The sequence below is a fragment of the Trachinotus anak genome, unplaced genomic scaffold (genome assembly GCF_046630095.1).
Source record: "Trachinotus anak isolate AG129_WGS33_773 ecotype Australia unplaced genomic scaffold, CSIRO_AGI_Tana_v1 ptg000019l, whole genome shotgun sequence".
In the NCBI taxonomy this organism is placed as follows: domain Eukaryota; kingdom Metazoa; phylum Chordata; class Actinopteri; order Carangiformes; family Carangidae; genus Trachinotus; species Trachinotus anak.
Window position 1 is genome coordinate 23,844,850 of NW_027273870.1, and position 14,227 is coordinate 23,859,076.

General features: G+C 43.0%; 2 protein-coding genes and 1 long non-coding RNA gene across 7 annotated transcripts in view; 2 read left to right on the forward strand and 1 right to left on the reverse strand.

Annotated features, from left to right (window-relative positions):
• sdk1b (sidekick cell adhesion molecule 1b) overlaps positions 1-5,137 on the forward strand; it is a 231,808-nt gene extending 226,671 nt beyond the window's left edge. For all 5 annotated transcript variants that reach the window (XM_071505374.1, XM_071505372.1, XM_071505373.1 and 2 more), the window contains 3 exons: positions 1,234-1,354; positions 1,463-1,592; positions 3,206-5,137. In XM_071505374.1, coding sequence (XP_071361475.1) covers positions 1,234-1,354; positions 1,463-1,592; positions 3,206-3,511 — 557 coding nt within the window. In that variant the 3' untranslated portion in view covers positions 3,512-5,137. The remainder of the gene's footprint in view (positions 1-1,233; positions 1,355-1,462; positions 1,593-3,205) is intronic.
• On the reverse strand, positions 8-6,703 carry LOC139636949 (uncharacterized). The gene is made up of 2 exons (XR_011694491.1): positions 6,563-6,703; positions 8-1,334 (listed from the first exon to the last, which is right to left on the reverse strand). It is a non-coding gene; the product is annotated as an uncharacterized lncRNA (long non-coding RNA).
• LOC139636938 (zinc finger protein 420-like) lies at positions 6,611-12,975 on the forward strand. The gene is made up of 2 exons (XM_071505379.1): positions 6,611-6,849; positions 8,477-12,975. Exon 2 carries the CDS (start codon positions 8,620-8,622, stop codon positions 11,734-11,736), a length of 3,117 nt encoding a protein of 1,038 aa, XP_071361480.1. The 5' UTR covers positions 6,611-6,849; positions 8,477-8,619; the 3' UTR covers positions 11,737-12,975.
• Positions 12,976-14,227: the final 1,252 nt, after the last annotated feature.

The following is a 14,227-nucleotide window of genomic DNA, read 5'->3' on the forward strand; positions in this document are numbered from 1 at the left end:
CAAAGTCCAGAATCGGTTGATTTTAATTTATTTCACCAATGTCGCATCAGAATTTATCCTAGGAACATTCAACAAGTGAACAACTCTGGTGCATATGAAATTGTGTAAAGTACACATTATCAGCTGTGTTTTTTTCTATGGTTGTAAAACAGTGGAACACAGATTTATTTTCCTTGGCAAATGCAAAAGATGAAAACATGATACATCTGTATTTCTAAGCGAAACAGTTGAGGAATAATTTAAAAAAAAAAACCTGCAGCACTTTCAAGGGCCACGTCATCATTGAAAAGCTGCTAACTCCATTGTTTCGTCCCATTGTTTCATACTCAAACCTGCACCTGGCAGTCTTGTGTCTGAGCTCACACCACCTCCACAGGGTCAGTCAGAGAGCTCAGCAGCCTGGAGCTGGAGGGATCAGAGTCTTACTCAGTGATGCCTCAGTGGGACAGACGCTCACCAACATGAGTTGAAGGACAAACTCCCTCCTCATTATGACAAAACACTGTTAGTTTTTGTGATGTGTTGCCCAGTTACTCATCCAAAGCTTTGTCCCTTCAGGTTGAGGCTTTCCTTCCTGTTTCTTCTCCTCTCAGGCTTCCTCTTAGTCACAGGCACAACAGTCACTCTGTGTGCGTGCTTGCCAACATCTGTAATATAAAATGAGTCCTAATAAGCAGGTTACATTAGGACAGCTGTTAATCTGAGTTGCCACAGAAACCTTGACACAACCTCGGGGCAGTGGAGCGATCGAGCACAGTGAGGGAGTTGCTGTAGGAGGAGAGAGAGCAAGGAGGACGACCATAACCATTAACACAATGAAGGAATGAATAGGAGTCATTGCAATTTTTGCTCAGATGGCTTTAAATCATCCAGAGCACCTCAGTGTGCTCCAAACAGCAATCATATTTCTTCCAATTTAAAACATGACAGTGTTTCCTTTTATTGTTCCCTTTGTTATGGTTATTGGTGCCTAAGTGATGAAGGTTTTCGGTGTGGTTATTGCCTGAGTGCCATATTATGCATCCGTGTTTCATTCGCTTCTTATTCTCGAGCCTGAGAGGAAGCTGAAAACATGATGAATAAAACAAGAGATCACACATAAACTCTGTATAGTGAGAGGAACAATTTCAGGACAATTTTTCAGCTGCTACCCCGTACGAGTGACTGAACTGCTTTGAATTTGTAGTATTTATTTGAACTGACTCAATCTGATTCCTTCTCATTTTCCTCCAGGGAAGCACGTGTCCACAGCGGAGGAGTCTGTAACTCTGGACAACGGAGGATTCACCGCTCTGGAGCTCAACAGCAGAGCGCTCAACACCAAGAACTCCTTCCTGAAAAAGAACGGGACCAGGTGAGCTGTCACGCACACTGACACACACACTCGTGGATTTGATCAAAATGTAACACGTGTAACAGATTAAATGTCTGTATGTGTGTGTGTGTGTGTTTGTGGGTGCAGGTCTCCTCCCAGGCCCAGTCCAGGTGGTCTTCACTACTCTGACGAGGACATCTGTAACAACTATAATGGAGCCGTGCTCACTGAGAGCACCACACTCACTGAGAAACCTACTGAGGTCTCCGAGTCAGAGGTACCCCACCCCCCTCTTCCTCTCTCTCTCTCTCTCTCTCTGTCTCTGTCTCTCTCTCTCTCTCTGACTGTCTCTTGTTTATTTGCCTTATTTGTTTTTTCTCTCCTAATTTCTGATGTCTTCATGATATCTTTTTTGTACAGTTATTCTAATTTGTATGTCCCCTTTGACCTTTGTGTAATAAACACAAAAAAGGACACATCCCATGTAATCATGACATCAATACATCTCTACTATACTTGCACTTAAACACACCACAAACTGGACATCCTGGTGACTGACCATGCCAGAGATTTCATGCCAACTCTCTACTGTTGCATATTAGATATTAAAAGGCAAAAACACTGAAAACATACACACTACACACTACACTACAAACATTAGCACTAACAATACAGAAATACTCACGGAAAGACTAAATGTTGTTTTTTGTGGCTTTTACTCAGTTTAAGGATTTGAGAGCCTTCCTTTGTGTCCTCACAACTTGGCTTCCCACCTCTGTACTGCTTTGTTCATTTTTTAGATAGATTTTTTTTTCAGCATTTAATGCCTTTATTAGTTGGCACATAGTGGAAAGATGGCAGGAAATGAATGGAGACAGAGGTGGGGGTTGTAGGCCACCTGGACATCCCTAATCTGCTTAATAATTTATTACCAAAAAAGAAGAAAGTGAAACCAGCCAAGCATTTTCATGCCTGATGAAATGATCTTGTCGCAATCTTGGATAATGAAATGGGAATATGTCTGATAGACAGTTCTTTGAAAGGAGAAATAGAAAGTGCTGGTGTCAGCCTGTGATGGTGCTTGTGGGAGAAGACAAGGTGGAGATGAAAACTAAACACAAATCACATTAAATGGCTAAGATCACCATTTAATGTGATTGGACAGGACGTGCTGCCGGAGAGCTCTCTCCAAACCCCCTGCCTCCTCCTACGATGCAACATGCTGAACTGACCAAAATGCTGCCCATAATGAATAAAAGGTGCCAACAATGCTTTTTAAGAGCTAGACAATGTAATCTAAATGTGTCTGGGTCAAGTCTGTCGGAGGAGTCTTGCTCCTGCTTCTTTCTACTGATAAATAAAGACAAAAATTACAAAATTTCCAAAAAAAGAAAAGACTACAAACAGCAATCAGCGACTCATACAATAGCTGATGATGTGTCAGTGTCCTTAAACACAAGAAAATCCACCACCCTGTAGCGTTTCTGTGGTTGTGCCCAAAGTCACTCCTTTGTTGACTCATTCACTGCTCCCTATATGACACACACTCAGTACTTTAGTGGGCAGTAAATTGAGACACTTATAAATTGTCATTTTGCATCATTATTGAAAGAAAGTGTCACATGACTGTAGTTTTTGCAACTGCATTGTGGGGTTATTAGCAGAGAGTAGTGTACATGAAATTGTGCCATGCACGCATTTTTTTTCCTGCCACAGTGGGAACTGTTGAGGGGCCTGTACTGATCATAAATTTCCAATAAAATGATGGATAGTAAACATTGTGCAGTGTATAGTCAACAGGGAGTTTAGACACTGCCAGTGTCTGTCTGATGAACTGTCAGAATCTAACCCTTGCTGTGTCTCTGTGTGTGTGTTTGTGTGTGTATCCAGCTAACAGACAGTGACTACGAGGACGAGCAGCCAAAGCACTCCTTCGTCAACCACTACATGAGCGACCCCACCTACTACAACTCCTGGAAGCGGCAGCCCAAAGGCCTTAAAGGGGTCGGCAATCCTTTTGGCTACGAGGAGTGTGCCACCGCAGACACGGAGCCCTACTACCAGACCGTGGTCACCCAGCACAGCACAGGTGGCGCCTACACACCCACAGGGCAGCCTGCGCACACACACGTCAACCCCAACACCAACCCGCCAGGATCGCGCACCCCTGTGACGGGATTCTCCTCATTTGTTTGACTCTAGAGACTTCTGCAGTAAACGATGCACACACACGCACACAAAATGAAGAAGGGGGAGGGGCGGTTTGTGTTTGGTCTCAAGGGGAAAGAGCTGACGGCTTCCGAGGATAAGGAGACGTGGGACGGACTGGTGACGAAACAACCCTTCATGCCCCAAAGAACTAAACCTACACTTCTCACTCGCCCTCTGCCCTCGTTCACATAGATCCTCACTGTGTCGACGAGCGTGTGTGTGTGTTACTCTCCTACTCTTTTACGCCTCTGTGTCACTGTGCTTACACACACAGTTACTGTTCTCGTTTCCACACATTCACAACGGCGGTACGACCAGATATCCATGCCTATTCCAGAGACTCTCCAACGAGAGCTGAGAGCTCGATGGGTCCGTTTTTGTAAATGAGAGAATTCCACCTCGAACTGGTTGAACATGGAATTTCTGCACAACGCTTCTTCTTCTTCTTCTTCTTCTTCTTCTTCTTCTTCTTCTTCTTCTTCTCTGTTTTCTGTATTTACACGAGTGCACAAACACATACACATGCATTCTCTGATACGCCATTTCAGTATCTCCCACTGGGAAAGAGGAACTTCAAAGGTGAGGAGAATTATAAAAGGAGGCGGCTCAGGAGGGAGCAGCTTTTGCTGACAGACTGGTTCATGTACACAAACACAGCTGTCAGGTTTAAAAGAGCACCACACAGAGGAAAAGAAAAAATAACAATCAATAATCATCGTATTTGATAAAGGACGGAGAGCAAGTGTGGGCGAGGGTTCTTCAGCACTTAAGGCATTCTCAGTGAGAGTGTTCTGTGGTTTCTGAGAGCGATGTGTGATGTTTGGGGTTAAGGTTGGAATATATGAGAAACCATGTTTTTTTTTTTACTGTCTACTGCCCCTTGTCAGTGCTCCTTATACCACAGCTCCCCAAGCCATAATGTTTGCACTGAGCCGAACCCACACATTTCATCTTTATTCTGTTGAACTTTAATTTTTACAAGTTTGAATGTGTGTGTGCGTGCATGTGTGTGTGTGTTAAGTATGACACGTGTGTGTACACATACGTGTGAAAAATTGGCTCTGTTCACCTGTCTCTGTTGTTCACTGCTAAGCAAAGTGTGCCATTGTATGTATGTTTGTATTTTTAAGATGGATTTTGTACAGGGAAACCCTTTTTACTTGTTGTATGTAGTTCCGCCACGTTTGTGTAATTCAAAGCAAATAGTGAAACAGCACAGGACAGAGCTCACAGCTACACTGACGGATGAACAGGAAAATGAGGAGACGGAGTCAAGATCATTTAACACAATTAAAATACAGTGGATGGGTATGGAACAAGATGACAGGATGTTTTAGTGAATCATTCTTGATCAAACTGAGTGTGATTGAAACTTGAGCCACAAGGCCCCACTGCTATCTGAACCCTGGCCTCCAGGCCTGCAGCCAGGCTGACACACATGTACTTTGTACGTCTCTTCAAGTGCAAACAAAAATCATCCGTAAGTTTTTTGCTCATGTTTGAATTAAAGATTCTCCACCACCCACCCAGCCCGCCCGCCGGCAGCCTCCCTCACTCTGTCACGCTTGTTTTGAGTCCCATACAGCGTGTGAATAAATGGTTATTGTTTAACCGTGTGTCTGCGTGGTCTGTTTTAGTGCCGGGACAGTGGACATGTCTGTGAGCATCACCCTCTATATTACATTAACTGAATTAAAGATGTGCCTTAAAACATGAGTCATCCTGAAGTGAACTGACTCACTGATCGCCTGTACCCAGGCCTGTGAGCACTGGTGGTGTCTTTTATTAAAGCGCTGAAGGAGGGGAAGGACCAGCGCTTTATCAGCTGTTGACTGCTCAGTGTTCTGCTGAGTGTGTGCAGGACTTGTGTGATATTTTTCCCTGAATTCACAGAAACTGATTCCAGCAGGTAGTTCAATTATTAAACAGTTATGCAAGAGGTAATTCAGCAGAGACAACGTGCATTAATTACAGCTGTGGTATACACTTTGCAAACTGCCGTACAGTGGTGGAAGAAGAAGTCAGACCCTTTACTTAATTAAAAGTAACAGTGCAGCCATGTAAAAATACTTTAGTATGTCCTAAAGTAAAAGTACAGACGTTTAACAACAGAATGTACATAAAGTATCAAAGGTAGAACTTGTTCTGCAGAAAAATGTCCCCTGTGAGTCATCTTATCATATCTGACACATATCTGTTAAAACTAATGCATCCATACATAAGCACTGTGTTTCTGTTTAAAATACTGTGTATACAGTCGGGTTGTTTGGTCACCAGATTACATCTGAGGGGTCATGAGGTGGGAGAGGAAAGAAGAAAAAACTTAATTGTGATAAATAAATCAGTTTGGTTTTTGTTTTCTCTGATCTTTTCTTATTGAAAATTTTACCCTTTTGGACTTTAAACTAAATTTAACCATCTGAGGTTTAGAGGTGAAATCACTGGCAACAACTCAACACCTGATAGCCGAATGGTTAGGTTTCCCTCTGTAACAATTCCTATAAAAACCTATAAATAAAGCCAAAAAAAAAAACTATAATGGTGAAAACTATAATAATGACATATGTAGGTCTCTGTATATATCTAATCCAAAAGCACAAATTAAAATAGATAATGGCTTTTTTTATTTTTATTTAGAGCATATTAGTTTTATTGTGTTGTTGATTGAAGCCTCCTCCCAAATCCTGATGAATACTTGTGATATACTAATTAATCATTTACACTATTGAAAGTCATCAGTGCAACAGTAATCAAATGGAATATCATGGTGTTTTTTTGTTGGTGGGAGAAAGGCAGTAATCCTCAACTACTGCTTAAAACAACCAAATCAAATCCCCCTTTTTCAGTTTGTAAGCTCAATGTACAGGTATATTTTTCTTTCTTTCAGTCAAGACTTCAGTCCTTCAGTCAAGCTCCTACACAAGACTGAGGGGCCCAAAGGGGAAGACTGGGGCCCTTGTCTTATAATAACAATCCATTAACGCCTGATGAATAATAACCATAGCGGAGGAGTGGTCTCCGCGGACACTGTCGTACCTCTCCCGGCTGGCAGGCGGCGCTGTGGGGCGGCGGAACGGACCCGGGGGGGACATTGTGGTGTCCGGAAGAAGGACTGTCAGCATGGCGGATGTGTTTTTCCACTCCGTGTTTCTCTCTTCAGGATAATGTTTTTGATTTAATCTCACAGCAGCGGCGGTAGCCCGGCAGCGAGCTGTGTCCTCAGATACCCCCGGCTGCAGCGGCTCGGAGCCCGGGCAGCCGGTCCACCGCCCTCGGCCTCTGTCGCTCCGCACAGGTCGGGACTTGTGACCCAGTTTGGTTTGGTGAGTTGTCGTCTCCTCCTCCTCCTCCTCCTCTTCCTCCTCCTCCTCCTCCTCGATTGTCGCTTATTAGACAGAGTAAACTCCTTCTTTCCTCTGTAGCCACAGCTGCACCTGTCCTGTCGGGTCTGTCCAGAGATGGAGGACGTGCTCAGACCGACAGGAACCAGAGCTGCTGACATGTGGATTCTGCTGTGTGTGTGTGTGTGTGTGTGTGTGTGTGTGTGTGTGTCTGTGTGTGTGTCTGTGTGTGTGTCTGTGTGTGTGTGTGTGTGTGTGTGTGTGTGTGTGTGTCTGTGTGTGTGTGTGTGTCTGTGTGTGTGTGTGTGTGTGTGTCTGTCTGTGTCTGTGTGTGTGTGTGTCTGTGTCTGTGTGTGTGTGTGTCTGTGTGTGTGTGTGTGTCTGTGTGTGTGTGTCTGTGTGTGTGTGTGTGTGTGTGTGTGTGTGTGTGTCTGTGTCTGTGTGTGTGTCTGTGTGTGTCTGTCTGTGTGTGTGTGTGTGTGTGTGTGTCTGTCTGTGTGTGTGTGTGTCTGTCTGTGTGTGTGTGTCTGTGTGTGTCTGTGTGTGTCTGTAGTTTGTGGTGTGTTGTTTATTTTCACCGAACTGCAGTTTACACTTTTTGCTGTTTTTCTTAGAGTTGGGGAAAGAAACGCAGGGCTCCCAAACAACAGCCCAAACACCCACAGTGCAACAACAAAACATCTGTCATCCCTGACCCGCCCCCCCCCCCCCCCCCCCCCCCCCGAAATAAGGCCCCAGTCACTACAAGCTCAACTGGTTAATCTCTCAAAAAATGTAGTATTTATAGCACAGGTGTGAGAGATGACATTAACAAAGTCTCCACTCCAGCAGCTCCCATAGGTTTATTCAACAATAAATTATGTTTGACAAGTCAGACCTTCTGCTGTTAAATAAAAAAAAAGTAAAGGTCTTTTCAACTGTCAGTTCACTCCACATTTGTTTTGATCTGTGCCTTTAGACGCATGATATTTAAGACTATTGAACAGTGCTAGGAAAAGTAATTGAAACACACAATGGTTTAAAGTGACAGCATCTCCAGTTATCAAAGCTTTTAATGCTCTGCTTTTATTGAGAATGTCAGAGGTGTTGATTCATCTCTGTTGTTTCTTTAGAGGCTGTAGTTTGTACTGTTGTTAAAAGGGTAATCCACCTATTTTACATGTCTAAGTCAAGTTACTATCATGGCGAATATTATTCATCATTCATGAAAACTGTCTGTAATCTCAGTTTGATTTAAGAGACTAGAATTGATTTAATAGAAAGTCTGCGTTAGTTTGAAAGAAATAGGAGACAAACGGGCAAGGAGGGTCTAACAAAAAGATGCATCGAGTTGCATCACAGGAAATGTAGGACCAGTGTTTTGGACCTTTACTCCTTCAAGGGGCTTGAAAGTCAGGATATCTCAATCAAATCAAATTTGACCAATGATCCGTCTCGTGCAAGTTCCCAGTTTTTATGGAAGTGCCGTAATAAATCACCTCAGTTCCTTTTTATAACTGACGCAGGAGGAGTTCAAACCATCGCTAAGCCTTGTGTGTTTTAGTGCAACAGAAAGTAATTGCATGCATAGGAAATAAGCCTGAAACTAATTTGTTCGTTTCTCTTCCAGCTTTTCCTAGACTTACTTGAGTGGGATGAAACATCTGGAGCTTGAACACGGACGAGAGAGGGTGATATTTTAATTCAGTGACTCTTACTTCGGTCAAAGAAGAAATAAGATTTGCCATAAAAAACATACTCCAGAAACTAACAATGGGTGAAGTGACTGTAAAAGTAGATGAGGAGGTGACGAAACAGGACATCTCCTTGGAGCCGCTCCCAGAGCCTCTTCTGATAATCCTGTCCCCACCTCCGCCTTTCCTACCTATCCCTGGTGAACCCACCATGTTTTGGCACAAGTGGCTTAAATCTTTTGAACACTACCTCGAAGCGCTCGGTGAAAACGAGCTGGTCGACTCCAGTAAGTGTGTGCTTCTGCAGAACTGCCTTGGCCCAGAAGGGCAGCGTATCTACACAGCACTGGTCCATGGTGAAGCCACGTACGCAGCAGCCGTCTCAGCCCTGACGGGTTACTTTGAGTCTGACCACACCTCTCAGACGTACCGCCTTAAATTCCATCAGAGGGCTCAGTTGCCCGGAGAGACTGTAGATCAGTTCGCATCTGCATTAGAAGAACTGCTGAGGCCTTGCAACTATGGAGACTTGCAAGACAAGCTTATCTTGAATCAGATAATTGAGAAAACAACCTGCCCACAACTCAAAGAGAGGTTACTGTTGGAGAGGGAAACGCTGACCTTGGCTGCAGCGCTAGTTATCGGTAAAGAGGTGGAATCTGCTTTAAACGAATCTGAACTGTTTGGTTTTCACGAGGTCAGTGTTGATATTGGAGATGATTTAGAGCCTCCCGTTCAAAGAAAGGCCAAAAGAGGGCGACCTCGGCGTGGGGAGAAAAGAACAAAAGCAAAACCACGCTCGACAAAAACCCCAACAAAATCATCTAGATACAAAGACGGCTACTATTACAGCAATGATAAGCTATGTTATAGTGATAATGATGAAGATAAGCATCTTGCTTGTGATAAAACCAGCGATAAAGGTGATAATGATGATAATCAAGCTTCATCATCATCACAGAGGATGGGGGAAGAAGGCTGCGGCAAGGCTAGTAATGATGATGATGATGACGACGGCGGTGGTGATGATGAAGATGAAGACTTTGTCATTTCGTCGACTAATTTAAAAGGCCCCCACTGTCCCATCTGTATCGGCAGGCGCTTCAGAGATGCGAACAAGCTCGCCAGACACATGAGGACGCACACAAAGGAGAAACCATTCCGCTGCCCCATCTGCACTACGACCTTCAGTCAGTCGTACCACATGACCCGCCACCTGAGGAACCAGCACGGTGCAGGCCAACACGTCTGTTCCACATGTGGGAAAAGTTTAGGAAGCTTTTCAGAACTGCAAAGTCACAAGAGAACGCACATGTTGCAAATCCTGTCGTGTCCGGACTGTCATGAAAAATTCACTAATAATGGTGTATTTCTTAGTCACATCATGTCACATGGGAAAGAACAAGCCACCCAGACAGAGGTACAGAGCCTCCAGCAAAGTGATGAGGTGAAAAATCAAGCAATAACTGAATCGAATGGGAAGAAGAATAATGAAAGTGATGATGGCAAAGATAATGTTGCTGAGAACGATGCAGACTCTGGTAATGGGGATTCTCAGGATGAAAGATCTGAAGTTAATGTTAAGACAGAAGACAAGGACACAAACGAATCTAAGTCTCAAGAGGGAGAAAGTAAAAAAGAAAAAGTCGCCTCTAAGAATAAAACAAAAAGCCATTTTTGTCCCATCTGTGTTGGCAGGCGCTTCAGAGGCCCAAACAAGCTTGCCAGACACATGAGGACACACACAAAGGAGAAGCCGTTCACCTGCCCAGTCTGCGCTTTGACCTTTAGCCAGTCCTACCACATGACCCGACACCTGAGGAACCAGCACGGATTGGGCCAGTACCTCTGCTCTAAATGTGGGAAAAATTTAAGTAGCTGGCTGGAACTGAAAGCTCACAAGAAGACTCATGCAGTTGAAGGGCTGACGTGTCTTGCATGTGATAAACAGTTCAAGCAGAAGGCTGCACTGGTGAGTCATCTCAAATTACACAAGAAGGTCCAGTCCAGTCCTCGAAGCCTCATCTGCGGCGACTGCGGCAAAGTATTTGGTCGAATGTATCATTTGAAAAGGCACATAGTGACCCATCGCAAAGCAACAAATGGTGAGTGTTACACATGCCCTGATTGTCAGAAGAACTTCGCCTTCCCAGAAGACCTCAACAAACACCTGGAGATTCATGTGAAAGAAAACAATGGGACTTGTCCGAAATGTAACAAAAGCTTTAACAGTCCCGAAGAACTGGAGACGCACATGGGGGTTCACGAAAAGTCTTACGCCTGCAACACCTGTGGGAAGAAGTTTAAGGTCGAGTACGCACTGAAGAAGCATGAGCAAGGCCACCAGAACGAACAGTATTATTGTTCGTTGTGCCGCAAGAGCTTCATCAAGCTGTCTCACTACAAGAGGCACATACTGGTCCACGACAGGCGGGAATCCAGATGTCCACATTGTGACAGCGTCTTTCTACAGTTAACCGCTTTGAAATATCACCTGCGGACTCATACTCAAGAAAGACCGTTCCAGTGCACCTGCTGTATTGAGACATTTGAGGTAAAGGAAGATCTGGAGCAACACTGTCTCAAACACAGGAAATTTAAAAAGGAGAGGCCGTACTCGTGTACTCGGTGCGATTTCGCTTTCTCCACGCTGATGGAGCTGACGGACCACATGAGCTCACACGAGGGAGAGCAGCCGTCGAACTGCCCCGTCTGCGGCAGGACTTTCCTGAACAAGAAGAAGCTGGAGAAGCACATGAGCATCCACACGGGGGAGAGACCTCACCTCTGCTCCATCTGCGGCAACGGTTTCCCCTCCGCCGCCAGCCTCAAGCTGCACGTCCACATCCACACCGGAGAGAAACCCTTCCAGTGTTCGCAGTGCAGCAAGAGCTTCAGGTCGTCCAGCGGGCTGCGGCTCCACAGCAGGCAGCACATGGAGGTGCGGCCCAGCTACAAGTGTCCCGAGTGCGGCAGGACTTACGGTCGCATGACGGAGCTGAAGATGCACCAGCGGTATCACACGGGGGACAAACCGTACTCATGCACCTGCTGCAACAAACGCTTTATTAGCAAAGACAAACTGAACGTTCACATGAGGATACACACAGGGGAGAGGCCATACTCCTGCCCCCACTGTGGACAGACATTTACACAGACCGGGGACAGAAACAGACACATCAGTAAATACCACTAGTTAGATACTGTAGTAACACAACTCCAGTGACGCTTTGGTTTTGAATTATCATACCCGTGGTTTTGCATGTTTGTATGGGTGGGTGTTCTTAAAAATCAATTCAAATTCAGATTTTTGTTACATTATTTGAGAACCAAACTGAGGAACCAAAATATGTTGAAAGCCTAAATTAGCTAGATTTAGGCTCACATGAACACTGGATTGTCATAACTGACTGAGGTTTTGTTATTGATTTTTGGTAAAAATAATAGAAAATAATAAAATCCAAAAAACCATAAACGGTGGTGTCATTTGTTAACCAGAACTTAAATGACACATAACATATATTTCTATAAAAGCCTTTGTTCAACAACCGGAATGTGAAATGTCTAAACACAAGCTTTGTATTGATTAATTTAAATCAAAACCTGTCTGATGAAAAAGTAAGTAAAGAGCAGTACCAGTCTGCACAAGCTGTCTGTATTTATTTTTGACTCCAGATACTTGAGACACATTTTGGTCAACAAAAAAAAAAAAAAAAATATTGGATTGGAGTGTTATTGGATTATACAGAGGCTTCTGTTTTTCTGGTCGCTGTGCAAATTAATGATGTAAACAAAGCACCAGCCTTTACAGTGGGATTGTTGTATTGGCAAATGTTTTAATGGATTCAGGGCAAAAACATGCAAAACCACTGTCCAAGTGTCAAAACTGATTTCTCTGTGGAGGTGTAAGCATTGACTGTCTCCATCCAAACTGCTGTTTTCTTCACGCTTAAAGCCTGGACTCTCTTCGACATCACTACGTCACTGCTTACTACAGTCTGCATGAGTTTAGTCCCTGTAGTTCATCCCTCCCATCCCTGTGCCTGACGCATCCTTCACATAGAGCACTTTATCATTCAGACGTCCCGACCTTACCAACACACTGACACATTAGTAACAGGGATGTACATTTCTGACATAGGGTCTTTCCGAGGTTTACAGTTACTCTCAGATTGGTCTCACACACACACTCAGATTGACACTCTGCTGTCAATTTTGATACAATCATTGTCACTCAAATGGACACAAATGACACTAAAAAGATTTCAGATGTTGTTTAGTTCTTGTGTTTTCTTTCTCATCATCAGTATGTGTTCTCATGATATGTTTGTTTTTCACTTTTTGTTATCTTTTTGTTTAGGCTTCTCCGTAACCAAAGGTTTTTTTAAACTGTGTTTAGAAAAGTGCCATAATAATAAAACTATTATTCACTCTACTAGTACTTGCATGGAGGTTCTTGAACAATGTTTATGAAACGTAAACATGGTTAGACTCAGAAGTAATGAATTAGAAAAGTGCTCCTCACAACTGAAACCTAACACATGTAAGTGCATTGAACTGCATTATTGCATTTCTCTTCAAATGATCCACTAGGTGTAAGTAGAATTAAATTAATCTAACTTCAGATGTGATTTGCAGGTTTATATCACAATTAATAACTCAAAGCCATGCCTGTGGTTAAAGGCTTTGAACACTATATGGTCTGGTATCAATGTGTGTTGTAAGAGACCGTTTCAGTCAAATAAGCTTTAATGGCAAGGTCACATAATTGTCAAAGATAAACTACATGTTGTTTCATTGGGGGAAAAACTGATAATCACAACAAACAGATGTTTGATTAAAACTCTGTAGACATATGAGCACAAACAGAAAACAATAGAACAAGGTTAATAAAAAGAAATGGCGTGCAGATACATGTTTTGAAGCCAAGAAAGCTGTTACTATAATCTCCAAAAATTTAAGATGGGCATCTGATTAATCTAAACCCAGATAAATAAAAATAAAATTCTAAATAATAATGTTAAAACAATACAAAAGTATATTTATGATAATAAGGTTTGTTCTGTGTGTGAACATGAAAAGAACAGGATGATAGATGATCTGATAATGAGTCAGTAAAAGAGCAGCGAAAAGACTAGTTAAAGCAGGCCAACCACATGAGGGTGCTGCTGGGACAAAATGCAAAACAACAACATATATGTGTTTAGGATGAATGATAAAGCATAGTAAATTAAAAATATAACAAAACAGCAATAAATGTTTCCTAACTGAGTAGATCTGTGGATTAAAGCATGGACTGTTCTGAGCTGAAAATATTTATAATATGTAATAATAATAATAATACACATTGACAGTTTTATGGTGTTTCTGTGTATTATATGTGGTGTATATTCATATTAATTCTTCTCCAGGGCTGTTTGACATTATAAATGATAATAAATAATGGATGAGTCCCATTTAGCTGCTTCAGTTTTAGGGGTCTGGTATTGTGCATGCTGATTCACTGTCACACTCATGGTTTACTGGGGCACTTTAATAGGCCCAAGCTGTCAATAACTATGTTTTTCCTGTTATGTCAAAGTCTCCTGTGTAGGTTTATACTGCAGTTACGGGTGACAGATGAAACTAAGTAAATGTACTGTACTATATACTTGTGCTCCACTACATTTAAGATATAAATATTGTAC

What these genes read in the sequence shown, in the direction of transcription:
- LOC139636938 (XM_071505379.1), top strand. Translation starts at nt 8,620, where the DNA reads ATGGGTGAAGTGACTGTAAAAGTAGATGAGGAGGTGACGAAACAGGAC.